The sequence below is a fragment of the Paramormyrops kingsleyae genome, chromosome 8 (assembly GCF_048594095.1).
Source record: "Paramormyrops kingsleyae isolate MSU_618 chromosome 8, PKINGS_0.4, whole genome shotgun sequence".
Classification (NCBI taxonomy): Eukaryota; Metazoa; Chordata; class Actinopteri; order Osteoglossiformes; family Mormyridae; genus Paramormyrops; species Paramormyrops kingsleyae.
Genome location: NC_132804.1, coordinates 17,579,072 through 17,599,360, shown reverse-complemented (window position 1 = coordinate 17,599,360; position 20,289 = coordinate 17,579,072). Strand labels below are relative to the sequence as shown.

The window sequence follows — 20,289 nt, the reverse complement described above, 5'->3', positions numbered from 1 at the left end:
GTGCCACCTGTATAGCAGATAGCAGGAGGTCCCTGAGACTGCAGCTGTTCCACACTAAATACCTCGCGGATGAATAATTACAACAGGCCACGCTGGAAGACGGTGCACCTAAATTTAGATGTTTGTGTCTTCGGACAAAGTAAAGACAGATGCTTTAAAGCAACGTGGGGTTTTATTTGAAAAACGCGTCTGAGCCATTTCGCAAGTCTAACAGGCTTTGCACTATATTTGTCATTGTTTCCAGATTTTATTTTCACAACTGATCCCTCAACACACAAATTACCAGATGCTTTGACATAATGACTACCTGGGTTAAATCTGTTTTGTAAATGAATCCATTTAATGGGATTGCTTATTGCCTGTCTGTTTATGCATAGACATAAACTGGACAAAATACATTCTAGTCCATTAAAGTCCATTGTTATGCCCTTTCAAAACCTCTTTTGAAGGAATATAAACTACAAACTGAACAAATATCTATTAATACTGTCTGTACTTTCCCCATTTGACTGTTTGGCAGCCAAGGTTATAAATATTTCAACAAATATTGAATTCTCACTTAACAATGGTCAGTGGAAAGCTCAGCAGTGGCAGGCGTGCCAATCCATGCAACTGGTCCCTTTTAACGCACTGCAGATACCAGGAGGAGAAGCTTCTCTGACAGTCGTTACAAAGAGCTGCTTTGCGGTGACTCCACCTCAGGTGGGAGAGTGAGGCCCAGCAGCTTCTACGGTGGCTCCTCACACAGAGGCCTGACCGAGGTGCGCAGACCTGGAAGAGAGTTTGTATCCAATGGGAATGGAGCCGCCTGCGAGGGCAGAGGATCCGTCATGTCCTTTACTGAGAGAGCCATGCTTTTCCAGAAGCTTGGGGAAAAATGTCATCATCCCAGGACAAGCAAAGGTCTTAGGGGTCCATGTTCGTCTTCACGTCACTCTTCATATCAAGCTTAAACATGGGGGTCCCCATCTCGTGTGCTGCAGGACTCATGCCAGCTTCCATTGCTGAAGGTGACACTCCATTTAAGGGAAGTTATGGTTCCTATTTCTGGTGCAGGGAGTTAGTTCACCTGGAGAACAAGGGTTAGGGAAAATGGTTAAGTATGGAAATGGTACACATTATGCCGACAGCATAATGGGGGTGGAAGAAACCCATGTAGTAAATGCAAACTGCCTTTGATGCTGTACAGTCATTAAAAAAAAACATTGCAATCATCAGAAGAGTGAACATTATCCGTAATAAAGCATAGACAGCATCATATAAGCATCAATTTCCGCCGTATCTGTGCAGACTGACCGTACTACTTCAGCAAACTCAAAATCAATACATTTACTGGCACTACATCTACACTTGTATATATAAAACATGTACAGTTCTTATGGAATCTAAACGGTATTCTAAAAAAGACACCATATGAAGACATACATCTACAGGAAAGAAAACCATTCAGTCCTTGGTGACGTGTATATATATATATATTTAAAAAAATCCAAAAATGTGTATTATCATCTTTTCTCCTAAAATCCCTCACTGCACACTATATAATTTTAAAAGAGGTCATCGTAATATGACCTACTGAGCAATCAGATTTTTAAAGTATACTTTTGGAAGCTAACCATAGTCACGCAACATCTAAATGCAGATAACTACTGAATTTAAATATTTGATACTACCTACTTGCTCTTTGCCACTGCCCACCAGTTTATTCCCAATAGAAACCATTGTGTTAACCAATAGAATGTTGGTGCCTGACAATGTATGGCAGGCCTGCCCACTTTGGGTTTGGAGGCCTCCATCACTGGCAGGCCTCAGAGCGAACCACCTCAGGCACAATATGTCGTCTATCAACGGGAGTCAGAGGCACAATAATTAAAATCTGTACAATCCTGAAGGGCTGCCAGCATATACAATTCACGAGAAATTTATGATCTAAAGAGGTTTTGGGCACGTTCTAAGCAAATAGTTCTAAGAAATATGTTTCGGGTTGTACTGGGAGGTCTGCCTTTTTCTTTCAAGCCTTGCCCCTAGCCATGGATTCCAAGAATGTACACAAGAAGAAACACAAGAAGAAGTGCAGCTTTTTGCTCTCATAGCAGCAGTGTCAAAGAGACAAATTATTCCTGCTATTATTCATGTATGTTTTGACACCTGATCTGAGATCTGTTAACTGAATGCATTTGTAAATTCTAAATATCAACACTTATAGTACAGTACAATTCAAACCACGGGTGCTTCAGACATGATTAAATGCTGAAAAGCTGTGGAAATAATACATTGAATCACTGTTGCTGATTGACGGATTACTATTGCAGATTAAAATTGAATTCAAGTGGGATTTAGTGGCTTCATTTTTCATCATGTTTACCGCAGAAGATATCTACCATATACTACTGGAAACAGTCATTTTCTATATTGGTTCCTGTTATGTACTTGGCTGAATTGTACTCCAAGTGAACATAGTGCCTCCATTTTGTTCATTCTTTACCTTTCGATAGCTCCAAATTTGCATATGAAATTGAAGTTTAGAAACCAAAAAAAGGTGAGGAAGTCCCTCTCCTGTCATCCAAAATCGAGTAAATATCAACACTGAAACACCGTTTGACAGATTGATAGACACATAGCAGGTGTTGAAATTGATATTAGGATAATACCAACAACTTGCAAAGCACATAAATTTTGTTCCATTTAACCTGTGGACTTCCAATGCAAATAGCAAAGATGCCTGCAGGCATTGTCAGAGGGTGGAGATTATCTGGAGATCAAGGGAAGGAGTTTAAACCGAACTGCAGTAGTTTCCTGTGCACACGCAGGAGATTTTCTGTAAACGATCTTTTTTATTTTGTAAATTCCCCTTTAATGTAGCTGCAGTGCACTCTTTGACTGCAGTTTTTAACTATGCATAATGGGATTTTAGGTTACCCTTAATCATGTTTTAATACTTTTTAGGACATTATACACATTCTTGGGGGAAAAAACTATTGCAGGTACCAATATAAAATCATCATAATGAAATGCCAGTAAAACGTAATTAAATAAAAACGGAATAGTTTGGTATTATAATAGGTGTTCTCACAAGCCATGTTTGCAGTTTCATGACTCACAACTTCTTTAATAAACCAAGGCTACTCATAAAACCATAACTCAATTTACCACCCGCCAGACATATAAAAGCTTATGAGAAAACCCTCAGACTTCAAATGCCTGGCAAAAGCAGTAGTACAACACTGAGCATCACTGCATCTCTCTGATGACTGTAACACTCACATCCACAACCGATGAAACGGAATCAACTGGGCAGGTAAATATAAGGGCCGCAGTTTCTCAGAACATGAATCCTCTTTAAGGTTAAATTCATTGTCTAGCTGTTATATATATATATATATATATTTATGATACACTGGTTGCCTGTCCAGGATTCACCTGCTTTGTGCCTCATTAATGAAAGATAGATGGATCAATGGATGGATGGACAGACAAACAGATGGATGGGTAAATGAAAACCTGGCACTGCCTTTATATGCAGTTAGTTCTTTCCTTATCTTGCTATTTCTCCGTTGAATAATTATTCCAATAATGGACATTAAACACAGAGCTATTGGCCATTTTTCACTACATTTTTCTAGTATTCATCCCTCAGTATCATGGACATACCAGATATATGATAATATTTAAAGTTCTGTTAACAACGGTAGACCTTCCTGTGTGTGATATACCCACAGATACATATACATTCAAACACGCTTGACTGTTAGGTAACCCAACCTAGTCTTGCAGCTTAAACTGAGTGTTAACCTGACATTAATTGCTCGCTGTGTTTGTCTCATCTAATGATGGATGTTGACGAGAAGAATGCAAACCCAAGCTGACCCTGGCTGGTCCCATCTGACAGAATCCAGCCTGGTCAGATCAGGTAAAATCCTCATGTCATTTACATTCTCTGACTTGTGTTTTACAACACAAAGATAACAGAAAAATCCACTTAGAAAACTCAAAACAGGTTTTTGAATGGCGGGTTAACAAATGTTTAATTAAAAATGTATCCATTTACCAGATCCTCATTTATCTGATTTTGCTTTTACAACAGTTGCGCTATTTTGATTATGATGTTATGATATTAGATAATATAATTATGCTTCCTACCAGGAATACAAAGCCAGTACCGTCCTCGACTTTTTATTAGGCCTACCATTTATTGTTGATCAAAGGGAAGTCAACGTGTTCACTGGGCTGCAACTGTTACCATTTATGACTCTCAATACCTAATAAATAATTCAAATCGTAAATATAACGTGAATTCAGCTGTTGAGTCAGCGTGGATTTCCTTTAAACTTAATAAGAACTTCCTTATGCTACAGCAGTATGGCCCCCTGATAAGTAAATGCAAAATATCATATTCTTACACAAACCGGTCCACTGTCTTTGTCTTGAAAAATACCAGAATCCAAACAAATACAACAATTCAAATGAGTGTTGAAAAAAACTCTGTTCCATGGGGATGAAAATGAACTTTCTGATACTTAAAGTTAATTTCGATACAGTACGTTTGTTTCTGCTCCAGAGATACTTAAAGTTTAATTTTTCTCTCTCCAAATGAAAAATGCGAGTATCTCTAGGGCAACACTGCTGGCAGTGTGGCGCTAAAGGGCGAGCGTGTTTTGCTGAAAATGGCTGATAGCAATCTGACCGCATGCTTTTCACAAAATAAGTGGAGACTGAATTGTACGCAACTGAACATTAGACTACTACTCATATAGTTTGTTCACATCAACTTTTCCTTCTTCTAATCTCTTTTAAAACTGTTTGTCATTATTTTCAATATTTGCTTGGTCAAGTGATGGTTAGCGGCCTAAAGGGGAAATCCTTATAACGCTCGTCATACTCACACGATGCTAAAATGGGACTATTCGAATTCACTAATTCAATTAAATTGCAAGCTTCGATCTGGCGAAAAAAATAAAAATCGGCGCGGTTTCTCGGAAAGACACGCTGACGGATTTGCGCCCGCCGCCGTGAAAATGTGTACAGCCGCTACTCACTACGCTGCTCTTACCTACATGTCTGTTTATTGTTCAGCTCCCTTTCTGCATCCTATGGGATGCATTTGTCAGTAACACTTGTCTGACCGATCATTTTCCAGCAACGAGTCAATTTTTATCGGTTTGTCGCAACTGATAAGACCTTGTTTATATGATTCCGTATAGCTGATCTTTTGAGAGGCCATTACCGCAGGAGTGACCTATTCAACGACTGTCTCTAACATACCAATTCAGATTTCTAAAAGTCTATTTAAATCCATTTGTAATTTTCACAAAAATAATACGGGGGAAATAATATTCGATCTATCGCTGATCTTGGCCTGTTATACAACTTTCGGAAAGATTTTCGGAAGAGTATATTATAACTAAACTGAAAGAAATAGGCTACATCGTTTCAGTTTTGCCTGTAATTGTATTTGATACTATTATAATTTAATCAATTATTTAATCAGTCAGAGTACTTAATAGTTAACGGCTCCTGAACAATTCAGTACTTTAATAATTCATTAATCATAATTAAGTCGAATGTTAATTTACGCTGTTATTCGAATTGATTAAAATTAACCTGATCAAGTTAAGCTAAGTTATTCCACTTTTTATTTGCATGAAACGTTGTCATGTGATCGATATTTCGCAGTTTACTGAATGACATATGTAAGTTATTCTGTAATAGTCAAACATACAGATTAAGCGGTTAGTGGGAATGAAACCACAATACACTGTATATTCGGGTACAAGTCGAAAGCTGACAAAGGGCACAACAGGTACAGTGAGGTAAGATAGTCTGATCCTGTATTCTATTGTAGGCCTGTATGACTCAGAGTAAGTCCAAGACGGCGTTCTTTGCTCGTGGCCGCCAACGAAAAATGTCCTTCCATACCAATGTTTTATTTGAAAAGGATATCTTTTAAATCATTTTAATGCATTCTGATTATTAAAAACTTTTTCAAAGATACCAATTATCTAATTTAGTTTATTAAAACTGATTGTCGACCGCCGTTTATAATTCACCGCACTCGCCATTTACTTCTTTCAATAAATTCTTAAGATATTCAAATTTATTTCATGTTTTACCGATGTGCATTTTTGCTTGATTTTTGAAATCGTATTTTACATTTTTATTTTAAATGGCCATCGTTGCAATCACAGGGAAAAATGATCTTGAACGAAAACGCATGAATTGCCAAAAGAAGATTGTTAAAGCTAGTGAACTGCCGGCCGTCAGGATGAGGCAATTCTTCGTGAACTCTGTTTGAACCGCCCCAGCGCCCATAAATCACGCCCTCTTTCTTTCGCGCGAAGCGCGCCGTTCTCTCTTCTAGTCAGTCCGTTGCTATTACTACGTAACTATGCAAGGGGGAAATTGGGAAAGATGAAAAACGTGTGATTATTATAAAAACACATGAAACGTATATATCGCATCATATGTTTGTTTTACAGGTTTTTATTTGTTAAATCAATCATTATTTCATAGGTGCCTTTTATTATTTAGGATTGTCTGAAAATATAACCATTCATTGAAATAAAGGGTGATTTGAAAACACATAATGTAATTTAGATTTTCATCCATCTAATCATTATGTAATAATTAATATGTAATTAAAGGAGCAGAATAGTTATGGTTATGCCAACAAATAAAATCTCATTTTCAAGAAGTTTGAATAGCATTGGTGCGAACGACACGGAAACAACCTTGGCGATGTAAGTAGAGCTGGACTTACTGATCGACTTCGTATATCACAATTATATATATTTTTCCTTTTCAATTCCATGTCATCTACTAAAATTAGCCTAAAGTTTACCAACTTTAAGTTGCTTCTAAATGTCCCAGTGCTAAATTCCAGCCAATACAACATTAAGTATATAATATCAAAGAATCATCTCTGTAAGTAAATAAATGAAAGTTTCTTTCGTAAGGGAACTTTTTTTTTTCTTTTTACTACAGGGGTGCTTTATAACACATGGATATCGATGAATTTCAACTTTTTTCACCTCAAAAAGAACACCAAAATCAACGATGATGATAATCCGGCTGTGTATATATATATATATATATATATATATATATATATATATATATATATATATATATATATATCTCAATGTGATTTTCACTGATATTTTGGTCAGAATTTTAGATACTACATACAAAACAAAACAATTTCTTTACTCAAATTACTATAGGCCTATATACACACCTTCCTTTGAATGCTTCTTTTTGGGGTTGTGGCTCATAAAACTTCCCAGTACTCGGAGAAATACAGCAAGTGAATCTCTCTCAATACTACGGAAAGTTAGCAAGTTAGTTCTCTGGACTGAGATTTTTTGTTGTTTCGCATTACCACTTAGTTCTGTTTTTTCATTGAAGACTTAAGACATGTTGACTTTTTAAGGGTGAATTTCATTTATAACCTTTAATATTTATGTTTATACGTGTGTGTATATATATATATATATATATATAAACATTTTTAGAAAGCAAGGTATCTCTGAAAGGTTATAGGGGTGGAAGAACGTAATTCGTAGGTACCACGAGATATGCATTGAAGTGCGGAAGTTAAAGTCAGCGCCCCGCAGATTTGAATCCATTTTGTCATCTTAATCACCTCTAGGTGTTAATTTTGTTTTGAAGATATCCCAGTTCTTTATTAAACCGGAGGTGTAAGGAAGATAGCGGAGCTTCTCGGGAACTGGGGAAGCGAGAGGCCGTTTCAACATACGCACAGGCGTAGAGAGTCGCACCCAGGAAGGATGACAAACATCTGCTGAGAACGCGGCCACTTTGAATGGAGGAGCGGCCAGATTTATGACATGCCACTCCAGCCAATGTGAGCGCCCCCTGTTCCCGCACAATAGCGGGTGACCCTGGTTTCAACTTCAAGCTCCCGTATCTACTGCCATAGACATTGTGTCGTACACTCTTGTTTTTGTTAAATTTTAACTCTATATTGAAATTCCAAGTTCCATATCGTATGCAGATTTTTAAGATATATACTTTGAAGCGAAAGGTACGATCAAGGTTTCAGAAACGTGATATTGTCTGATTAGCTTAGACACTATGACCAAGGTCTTTATTGAGTATAGTTAGGTTGTTGACCGTGTCGCGTTCCTCAACGTGCTTAGAAAACAGCTTTCAGTTTGGCGGCGTGTGGGGTGTTTGAATTTTTTTTCCCAGAGGCGGGAGGGGGTAAAAAAACTTAACAACTATAAATCAGTTTTGTACCGCGGAATGTTCTACAGGAATTACACTGAGCAGACGTCCTAAAGCCTTTCGATTCGAGACAAAACACGCGGTCTCACCCGACCTGCCTGTTACACGGCACAAGAGAATCAGCTAGTTTAACTTACGTAGGAAACTTTAAATCAAAATAATAGTTACTCAGATTAATTGTGCATTTGTAAGTGTCAAGCTTCTGTTTTCATTTCTTACTCTTTACTTTTTATTTTATATTTTTCTGCACCATATGAACTTCCTGCTGTCAGTGTATGCCATTAACTTTTATTGATACAATACCGTTACGTCGTGTTACATACTATACTACATATAACCTTAGACATGAGTAGAAAGTCCAGGAAATATATCCACCCATTTTCTCTAACCTTTTATCCTATTCAGGGTCAGGATATATATATATATATATAAAATACTTCACTTTGTTATTAAAACACATTTTTGCGTCTCAGTCACGCATATGCTTGTACATCGTAATTCAGGCTGATACATCTGTTTCTTCAATACCTAACTCTACAAATTTTTATATAAACCGAAAACAATAATTGAGTTGTACATTTCTTAAAGAAAAAATGCCTTAAACAAGAACCACCATGCACTATCACAACAAACATGAAAAGAGTAAGATGTAGATGATTATATACTTAAATAAAGTGCATCATTTTGAATTTGAATTCTCAGGGCGAAGAACCGTGGGTTCGGATTCATAAGAAATTCATACACAATTTGTTCAGTTAGTATTCAGCTCGGTAATACTGTAACTACACCTGAAACTGCTGTGAGGTCATTATCAGGAGAGGACCCACCAAGTATTTGATTTATTTTATTTACATTTTTTCCAGACAATTTTGAATTTACAGCCTGGATTGTTATAGAAGATCAAAATTCATTCCAAAAATCACACTTTAGGCTGGTATAAGGCGTAAAAGGAAGTCGCATCGTTCTGTTTGATCAGTGAAATCTCTTTTCTAGTGAACTTTATTGTTACATTTTAAAATGAAAGAAAGCTGTAAACAACTGACTATTCCTTAATTCGACTGTAGACTACTTAGTACAGCACTTGAATTTCGAATTTTTTAGTATGTTTGTATGTGTATTATATATAATACATACTGTAATGTAAGCATATGTGAATATATAGTGACTGTCAATAAAATTTCCATTCATTCATTATTCACTATATGTTTATAAAAACTTTTAATATATGTATATACTACTTCACGTATAGGCTATATAACAGCTATCTTTCGTTTCGGTAACCGATATTTCTATTGAAATTAAGAATTTTGTTCGCAAATATTTTTTGGCGAAATCGCAGGAAAATGTAGTACGTGAGCTGCAATGACATTTTAACCGAATTAAAATGTTTATATTTTATCTCCACGAGCCAGATCAGGATATGCGGTTTGAGGATACGTGTTATAAACATTTAACTACAATTAAAATTAAGACGAACGTATACTAAAAAATTAATAAGTTTTCATTACTGGCAGCAGAGTTCATTCAGTGAAACCGATATTGAAAATTTGTGTTGACATCGATGTTTGATTGTATACCTTGATTCAGTCCTTCAAGTAGGCCTATTTTAACTCTCAAAAGAACAAATACGCTTAAAATATACGGATACGTAGGTTATAAGTCATTCCGTCTTACAGAAGTGAAATACCGTTATATGACTGTACAGAACATTTAGCTAGAATATCACCTATGTCATTAATATTTGCGGTACATTAATTCTGACACAAGTTTACAAGACAGGAAGATTAAACCATTGTGTAAAACCTCTGCTGACCTTTAACACGTTTTAAACGTAATGTATTATGACTGCACGAGACATGAAACTAGTAGACCAATTTCTAATTACCCATTCACAAATAAGAGGGCATAAAGAATAAACTACATTAATGTGATTTGCGGGTAAATAAATAAAGTAAAAGACTTGGTTCCTCATTCTGCTGCAGACCAACACCTGAACAACAATAAACGCTCAAAGGTCAGTAACATCCATATCCATTCGGCAGGTATTGCTTTACTATCTTCATAAACAGAATTTGGCATTGTATTCTGAAAAATTTATTTCCCCGATAAAATCGGATGGATTTAGCAAATGCGGTAAGATTCTTGTGCACATTTAATACTATTTATTCAACTTGTATTAGGCCTATATCTAACATTTTATAGTATATTCTTCCAATCACAAACAAAAACAATTGGAAAACAGGACAGCAAAAAAGTAAGAACACACCGAGAGTATCAGTCAGGTCACAGGGTTATAAAGGCCAGCCGGGCTGAAGTGAGCCCAATGTGACAGAGAAGCTGCCCCCGGCGTGAACCCAGCCTTCTCGGCGTAATAAAGTACCTTTTCAGTCACACAACGCGCAAGCGACAGAACGAAAAGGGATGGGGAGCGTGGTCTGTGTGTGTGTTTGCGCGTCTGTGTCTGTGTCTATGCGTGTGTATGCTGGGGGTGGGGGTCCGTCGCTGGCACATTAATTTCTCTGTTGTCCGCCAAAAGAACGGGTTTGGAATTCTTCTCTGGCCTGCATGCTTCCACGCGCTTCGGGCGCTATAACCGAAGAAGAAACGGTGCGGGAATTTAAAAAAAATAAATAACACAGTCTCTGTGTTTGTTGTTTATACTACAAATAATTAAGTTTAATCATCGAGTCAAATTTTCGGATTAGGGTATTTAGTTATACCTAGCTTTTATTTTGAATTATTTTCTAAAGCATTTTGTCTTCGACCAGGTGGTGAAACAGTCATTTTGTCCGCCACAATTATATAAGTATGAAAATGTCTGAGAGTGGGAATCCTATTACAATATCAGTTAGTTTTGGAAACAAGGCTTTGTCATTCACCATACAATTGTTTTGGGGAGCTACTTTTATACTAAACTGGGTTCAAGATAATTTTTTAGTATTTTTATCATTAGGGCACGTTTGATAAAATGAAATGCATGAAATTTCACTGAAGTCCAACAAACAAATAAAGTTTCGGTTATGAACTGAAATGTTCACGTGTCACAAAAAGATCATGCATTCCAAACCAACTCCCTACATCGTTCGGCGTAGTTTGTTGTAGGTTATTATATACAAAAATAAGCAGTATTGTTTATATTTTGAGAGATACGTCAATCTAATAGGTTTGTTAAAATAATTCAACGATAACACAGGCCTATTACTAAAGATTAATATAGAATTTTTCAGAAAAATGTATATATAGGCCTATTTCATAAAATATATATAGACACACGCAAACGAACGGCGAATTGTCGGGTGATATACACACACGCACACACACACACATACACACATTTCTTCTGTATGTTATATGCCTTCTGCACGCCTCTTCAGATGAAAACTGAAACTGATGTTCATAAATAATGGATCTTGAAATAACAATTAATGTGCAAAGAAAAAAACATCCAAATGAGTTGTAATAAAATAGAGCAGCTGTAGTAGATTGGTGGAATCAAAAACAAAATTACGGAGCCCAAACGAATGACGCAAACATCAGAATGCCTGGGAACAGTGACTCCATCTTATGACAGTGAGTTTGACTTGTCTTACATTGCCTTGTGATTTAGACTCATTCAAATTTCCCCCAGAAAATTTTAAATCCAAGCCAGTTAAAGGTTATGCAAACCAAGAAGCTGAATTGCTATGAGAAGACTGATAATGTTTCTTTTATATAATGTTTCTTATAAATTACACCCCCCCCCCTTTTTGCCAGGCTAATCGATTTTCAATTAAACCTGACCGTAAGCAGTAAATTCAACGTCATTGTGTTTCTGCCATTAGAACGTCAAGAAGAGAGCCCCGGATCTCTGTACCATACAAAGTATATGGAAATAATGTAGCTGCAACAGACATAAAAGACCTGTGACGTACGCAAATTCTCTTAGCAGTCCTAGAAAGTTGTGGTTTTTAACACGGCAGGAAGACAAGGCACCGGACAACGTGAAGTGATTGTTGTTGATTTGGGAAGCACCCCATTGACAGAAGTGTAAACATGTCACGAATGGACGGAAATGGACGTCAGCCGGGGGAAAAGAAGAGAGAACATCATCGAACAACAATAGTACTGAGGACGCGCTGTCCGAAAGCCGTGATGCAGTAACATTACTATAGACTGAAAGGTAAAAAAGAAGAGGGGCTGCCATTTATAGCAATTCACCATTCTTCAAATTACGTACGTGATTTATGAAACGTATGTATGTACAATGTGTAAAATACCAGTTAAGAAGGAACCCATTGTGCCAGTAATGTTAATGCTGCCCTTCTACAAATATTGAATTTATGGCATGCTTCCAGTTTAGTTTTAGCCGAAGGATGTTGGGGTTAAATGGCAAAATACTTTCTCGTGAAAGGACTAATTTTAGGGCTTTTTAAAAGGATCACTATTCACCACCTTTCGTTTTGAATGGCAAGTCCCTATAGGCATCTATTTTCATATATTTGGCTGATACTATTAGTAAACAAGCCCATATATCACCCAACATGGAAAATTAATAGACGAAAGTGACCCAAATGTACAAAACCGTTTTATTGACCACTATTATTACCACACATACACCATCACAACGATAGTTTACTTAATCTAAAACACATTATTACCACAAAAGTGCTTACTTTTTAGATTTTAAAACCTGTTTATTTTAGGAATTAAGCCCTGTCCAGTCCACTGTTCCCAGTCCTTTACATCTAAATAAATAAATTAAGCTTACATAAAAATCAAAAGCCGAAACTTCTCTAATCTTGCTGTTAGATAAATAAAAAAATGCGCTTTGAACTAGACAAAATATACAGTACAATCACGGACTCCTCTCAAAATAGCCTTTCTCTCAAATGTCCTGCTCCCCTTTTGATTCCAAACAGATCAAGAAAAAAACAGCTTATTTCTACTATTTCTCTAAATAAATAAATCCTGAAGTACAGCGTAAACAATTTATTGGTATTCGCGTTAATCCATGCTATATAACATGCATTTTATATAACTGTGGACTATAAGCAAACCCTTTTACGCACAAGTCAACTTCTGTCTTATAACCTTGTTATATCCTCCGATTCTCGTTCGACTCCGGCCACCCTGGAGAGTTCCTCGGAGCCTACCACCATGTTAGACGCCACAGCGGCCGCCACTGTGCTGGCTGATGAGCTCGTTTTGGACCCGGAGGATGTGCTTGTAGAAGCTGAGGATCTGACTTTAGTGTTGGGCAGCCTATGATCTTTTTTCCACTTCATCCTGCGATTCTGAAACCAAATTTTGATCTGCCGCTCAGAGAGAACCAAGGAGTGAGCAATCTCGATGCGTCTTCGCCGAGTTAGGTAGCGGTTATAGTGGAATTCCTTCTCCAATTCTAAGACCTGCTGACGAGTGTAAGCAGTCCTCGACCGTTTGGGCTCTGCTCCGTTGTAACTGGCGTTCACTAGAAAGGGGAAAGGTAGAACGAAAATAGGAAAAGATAGGAATAAGCAGGAAGGTGGGAAAGCAGGTTTTATATGAACTGAAACGTTAAAGGGAAGGATAACAACGGAGAATGGGGATAGTACAGCTCCTACTCAACAACCTAAGATCTTTCATTGTATCATTTGCCCGCCTCAATAAATATGATTTTACAAAAGAAAAAAAGCACCAAATCGTTTATTACGTGTCCCAAAACTTAAATGTCTTTATTGTCCACTCTTCCCCCGTCTCTCCTCTAACACACACATGAAAGGAAAAAAACCACATGGCAATAGAGCTGCCCACACCAACACTACAGCTATAAAATTTATGGTGGGTGCAATTACCAGCGCCGAGTCGTAAATCCGCCTCAATTGTGTCATTTCAAAGGCTTCTCTCATACCGTTGCAAGGACTGGCTGGGTGATAGAAGTAAAGAGAGAGAGGGGGAGAGCGCGGGAGAGGGAGAGTAAAAAAGACACACAAGTTGCCTACCGGTACTGATGTGAATTTTCTTCATCCATGGGTATACTATGGGTTGTTTGGAAGACACTGTGATGTTAGGATGCTCCGATTCGGCTTGGTTGCAGGTGGAGGGCACAGACGGTGTGGTAGAAGGTGACGTGGGTAAATTTGGGGGCTCACGCTGAGATGGTTGCGTTTTCCCAACAAGCAGGTGCCCTGAATGTGGTATCTCATGCCCCCTTTGGGCTTCGGGCTCGGGGATGCTTGCACAGTTATACTGGCGCTCCTGGTACGTCGCTTGCGGAGGATACAACTCCTGGTGGTGATGCTGGAAGCCAGTGTCCCTCGTGCGGCTGTAATATTCAGAGCTGTGGTCTGGGATGTAGCTATTTTGCGAATATTCCTCGCATGGAGGAAATTTCGGATCAATGTAGTTAGAGTCCATCAAATACGAGCTCATGATCATTAATTTCTGGAGTGAAAAATAATTTTTCTACCTTTGTCGTTTTTCTGCTCCATAAAGCCCTCCTACTCGCGAACGGCCCTGTAAAGTTACTTTTACCACGTGACCTAATTGTCCAATAGAAGCGCGTAATGTGGTCCCCGGATAAGGAACCAAATGCTTATTCGAAACGTACCCACTTTTTGTATTCTATACGTGCTTTTCGTGCCTGCCATTTAACAATGCATTGCAATTTCAAACATTTTATAGATACATACGTAGCAGTTTCCATTAGGGTAATATGGCAGATTATGTCCAATACGTTGCAAAATACAGTGGGTGATAAGGAAATATTAAAGAGAGTCTCCAAAGTCTGCGTTCGGTAGGACTGAATCGTGTGTATGGGCACGAGCAGGCGATTTCCCAAGCCTAGACAAGGCTGAGCCTCTGAGGATGAGGTAATGAGACAGGCGCATTTGTAGAGCGAACTTACATAAGATCAAAAGAAGCACCTCGTAGCTCAGCCCAATATAATTTATTAGATAGCGAAGAATATATCACAACGTCACATCACTTTGCGTTTGAATTATGATTCACAATTAATATAACAATATAAAAAAAATATTGGTTTTAAAACGAATAATGCGTGAAATGTCAGTTTAAAAAGTTAGGTCCAAGGCAAACTCACAAGGAAAGCGCAGGCACGAAACCTTCCTGGGGAACGTCTTCACTTCATAAACAACAATTGCTTGCTCATATTTTATTGAATTATAATACAAACGGCACTTAAAGTTTAGTTTATTTAGTAAATCCGCGTGTGTTGACATCTAGAGCTCTTGGCTGCACGTTTTCCGAGTTTTATTAGGCTGTAAAAGCTGTAAATCCGTCGCTCGAAATGACCCGTGATTTCTTAGATTTTTTACGGGTTTTCTAGTCTTCCCCATTTTTCTTTCTCACCGACAGCTTCAGTTTGTGTATTCATGCAGTTCTCTGTATCGTATTGCTTTAAAGTGTCACTATGAACATTACATTGGAACATATTAGTAAATAGTGCCTATATACACGTAATAAAATTACTTGAATGACTTATCCCCGAAATGCCATTGAAACAATCCGTTTCCTTGTTTGCAAATTTGTGATTGCTTTTTATTAACACAAATTCGGTTATACAGAAAATTTGTAAGATAATCAAATCACAGAAATCACAGTAAAATCATTACAGGCAAAAACCGCTTGGGCGGGATCATTATAAATATTGATGTTTTGTTAGGATTTTTGAGACCTTTTCATCCGCAGGAAAATCCTCAGAATGTCACACAGTAAACAACGTCTGCAATGGAGACTCCCTTTACCTCTGTGGGCCGCAGCTCAGCTGCTAATCTCCACGCCTAATTGGCTATGCTACACTATAGATATTGCACCACAGCAGATACTAGAAAATTTAATTCAGCTTCAGCTAATGACATCTCAGTATACGTTAATTAATAACGAATTTCGTTTATCATTCGTAGGATTGACCAGAATACATCCACAGTTCTGACTACAATAAAATGTCCATAATAATACAAAAAAATAAAATAACCGTGTTTAACTTATTAATAAATTAGATATCTTTTAACCATACAAAACCGATACCGTTCACTATTCAGTAAAACTCAGCTGTGTTCAGTATTAGATATTACAAAATCACGTTTTCTCAGTTATTTCCCCTTATATTGTCGTGACGATGCACCGGCAGAAATAAACACGTTTTGAGAGTAGCTATGCTATTGCATTATTCACTTTGTGTGACTTTGTGTGCGTTTTTCTTCCTATATATATATTTTTTTAAGAAGACTAACAATGATAGGCGATGTACGGGTCTAACTAAACACAAGGTAACTAAGGAAAGGGACTTTTCTGCCTTAACTCGCATCTACTTTGATGTAAGGTCCCTCTTAATTAAATGTGGAGAATGTTAACAAACACACAAGTTTGCGGGTAGTTGCTACGTCGGTCCCCGCACAACATGTTCGCTTTCAACGTCGTTCCCATCCCAAAATCTGAGATGGCTTCTCGCATATAAATATACAAGTAAAAGACAATGAAAAAACAAAAAGCCGTATGACAGTGGCAATGAAAAATAACTTTCCATTATTCTCGTAGGTTCATTGTTCTCTTCATTACCATATTGACCGTTCGGTAACCTTTTGTAGGGGTACATATATACATACACACAGGGACGCACACACACACACGCGCGCGGGCGCGCGGGCGCGCACACAACACGCACACAAGACCCACACATACAGTGATAGATACAAAGGAAAAGAGACAGAGAGAGAAAGAAAGATGGATGTAACATTAAAGGAGCCACCCCCATAGAGTTAATGGCTCGTCCAAGTAAATTCTGATCATTGTGCACTGAGAATCAACGCTGGCCAGCTCTTGACCTAAATGCAGAAGCTTTTCTTTCTTTGTGGGAAATACATGCAAATGTGACGCAAAACACACGCACAGACACACACACGATCAAATTCTCTCGGTCTTTCTGTAGCAGCATTTCAATATTAGTTAGACAGCCTGACCCGCATCTCACCCCTCGTGTTTGACTCATTCCAATAGTTCACTGCCAAGGAGTTATTGATGAGGAAACAGCGATGAAATTTGTCTTCACAAAGATGTTATTTAGATCTTTTGCCTAGTTCAATTGCAAGTTATAATGTAGAACAGGATGAATGAACTCCTTATTAGTAATTTGATGTTTAATTCTGCTTTTTGAAACTAGCAACCCCTACTCTTCTAAATGCACAGTATTTGTGTTTATGTGTGTGTAATCATAAATACATGGTATACATGATACTTATGTAAAAATCACAATCATTTTGGTGTATATTAATGCAAAATCAATGTTTCTTATTTGAGTAATACTATAAACACCATATGTGTTCTTTCTAAAGGAAAAACGTAAATTTGGTTTCGGATGTTAAAGCTTTCCAGAGTCCGATTTGCAAGTAGCCTACTGTACGTACGTGCCAGTTCTGAGATTTTACTATTGTCAGGAAAATATCCGTATTTAGCAACGTAGAATTCTGCTACCAACTGTACAGTCATCCTGCAAAAACAACGCGAATTTGCAAATCACCATTGTACTAGTTCCCCAAGTGACCACCTTTGCGCTTGCTTTAATATAATTATTAAATTAAATAATACGTTCATAACATACACACGTTAACCATACATCCCATCCACTCCCGGGAACCGAACTGATACAAACGTAGACGGAAAATTGGCACTTGTATGGACAGAGCTTACATGTAAGCTGTCCCATCACCACATCGTCACAAAGAATTATACTATCAAGAAGACGACGAAGAAGAATTAACACATGTTTTCAATGCTGGCACAAGCCTGAAATTGTTTTTCATTGCTTCAGCCATCATAGTTGTCAGTGTCCTGAGAACTATTTATCAATAGATGACCTGTAAATTAATCTGTTTATGTACAAAGAGAGGAAAAAAACTTATCGTCATATAAACTGAAATCGCCCGCAGGCTTTTACTTGTCACAACAACAGCCAAGCCTATAGTACAACAGGCACCATCTTAAAGGTAGTCATCACAGAACACCCAGCTGCCCTGGAAAAGGAAAATTTGCAGTTTTCTATTGACTGTGAGGGTGGTTGTGTTGTGTGTGTGTGTGTGTGTGTGTGTTGGAGGGGGGGGGGGGGGGGCGGGGGGGTGATTAAGTCTTTCTGTCAAAACGGGTCCTCCAAACCATTTTGAAGGATGCAATGCACTGTTACTTTTCACCTTTGCTTACTAAGGTTTAAAGTTGTTGATCTGTGACTTAATGGTGTCTTGTCCTCATTTAGGATGTCATGGCCCAAGATTCCTGTGACAGACTCTTAAAAAATGTGACCTTAACTGCATAAGTAGCTAGTGAAAATTGATGGTTGGATGGATTGTGACCATTGTGTGGTTCCTTTGAACAAGATACTGTAAGACTGATCTGTAATATTATTGCTCTTTGTATCATTGTTTGATTTGCAATTTGGATTTACTTATGATTGGGACATAGAAAGTGACAATTTTGAGATTTACAAAGGAGCTTTCAGTACCTTAGGGGAAAACTGTTGAAATATCTCAACAAAAAACTGTACAAACTATGGTAAAATCATTATAAATCATGTCTTGAGTATATACGTCTTTTAAGAAAATAAATTAAATAAAAAACATCAATCCACTTCTGCCACACCTTGATGCTGGTGGTTGGTTACTGGTGTCCCTACTTACTACATCAGTGGCTGCCCAAAATATGGATGGCTGAAATATTGTGTGCAAATGCAGGCCCACAAATATCAGCCTGTGCATTAGGGGTGACATAATTCACTTCATTATAGATATATTCATGGCTACTTATTTTTTGCCTAATACAGGTTATTTGGTGGAAAATGATGGGTTGGGGCTATAATATGTAGCTGTTTTCTGTACACTGGAAAATACAAATACAGTGGCATAATTTGCCAGTTACTCATAAGCTTCAATATAATTCTGCACGCGCTCCTTGACTCCCACATTTTCAGGTACTCCCTGCTGGTGAAGGAGTGTTTTATGTTAATCTCCAATCTTGAAATTCTCACCATAAAAGTAATTGATAACCACTTTAGGAAAAATAAATATTACAGAGTGGAAGGGCAATACACACACACACACACACACACACACACACTGTTTAAACCCAGAAATCTAAAGAGGAGACTTAATGTTAATCAGAAAATTGACATTTTTCATTAGTGTTACCACAAAAAACATATTAAAAAGTAAAAAAAAAAAAAGACAGTCATACAGATAAACACAAGGGCTAAACAAGATAAATAGTAATAAACGGAAAACCTTTATCTTACACTGTGGAGATTTGGAGTAATTGGGAATATTTGATCAAACAAATGTTCAATGGAATGTCTTCAGGGAGTTCATTACTATTCTTACTAAGGTATGAATTCATGGCTCTACTGTAATTACAGACATACAACCATGTGTCCAAAAAAGTTGGGATGCTGTGATAAATGTAAATAATAAAAGAGTGCAATGATTTACAAATCATATAAACCCATATAAAATAGAACGAAGGACATATCAAATGTTGAAACTGAGAAATCTTATTGTTTTATCACAAATATATGACCAATGTTTCAAAAAAGTTGGGACAGAGGCATATTTACTTGTGTGCTGCGTCACCTCTTCTTTTAACAACACTCTGTGAACATTTGGGAACTGAGGAGACCAGTTGTTGGAGTTTTGAAAGTGAAATGTTGTCCCATTTTTGCCTGATATAGGATTTCAACTGCTCAACAGTTCAGGGTCTCTTCAGGGTATTTTTAGTTCCATGATGCATCAGATGTTTCAATGGGTGACAGGTATGCATTGCAGGTAGGCCTATGGATGACAGGTTTGCATTGCAGGCAGGCCTATGGGTGACAGGTCTGCACTGCAGGCAGGCCAGTCTTGCACTCAGACTCTAATACTGCGGAGCCATGCTTGTTGTATTATGCGCAGAATGCAGTTTGCCATTGTCTTGCTGAAATACACAAGGCCTTCTCTGAATAAACGTTGTCTGGATGGCAGCATATATTGCCGCAAAACTGGCACATATCGTTTAACACTTATTCTCAGATGTCCAAGCTACCCA

General features: G+C 37.7%; 2 protein-coding genes across 2 annotated transcripts in view; both read right to left on the bottom strand.

Annotated features, from left to right (window-relative positions):
- Positions 1 to 153: 153 nt before the first annotated feature.
- The window catches only part of LOC111854617 (homeobox protein Hox-C10-like), a 69,178-nt gene continuing 49,042 nt past the window's right edge, over positions 154 to 20,289 (bottom strand). The window contains exon 3 of the mRNA XM_023832758.2: positions 154 to 1,069. The gene's annotated coding sequence lies outside the window, so the exon portion shown is untranslated. The remainder of the gene's footprint in view (positions 1,070 to 20,289) is intronic.
- Positions 12,799 to 18,270, bottom strand: LOC111854648 (homeobox protein Hox-C4a-like). The gene is made up of 2 exons (XM_023832851.2): positions 14,208 to 18,270; positions 12,799 to 13,696 (listed from the first exon to the last, which is right to left on the bottom strand). The coding sequence occupies exons 1-2, from the start codon at positions 14,641 to 14,643 to the stop codon at positions 13,311 to 13,313; spliced, it is 822 nt and encodes a 273-aa protein (XP_023688619.1). The 5' UTR covers positions 14,644 to 18,270; the 3' UTR covers positions 12,799 to 13,310.

Bases quoted from the DNA above. Each gene is read 5' to 3' on its own strand.
- LOC111854648 (XM_023832851.2), bottom strand. From the start codon at position 14,643: ATGATCATGAGCTCGTATTTGATGGACTCTAACTACATTGATCCGAAA. The intron at 13,697-14,207 runs GTAGGCAACTTG...TCCCCTTTCTAG, and splicing joins GAAAATTCACATCAGTACCG to TGAACGCCAGTTACAACGGA.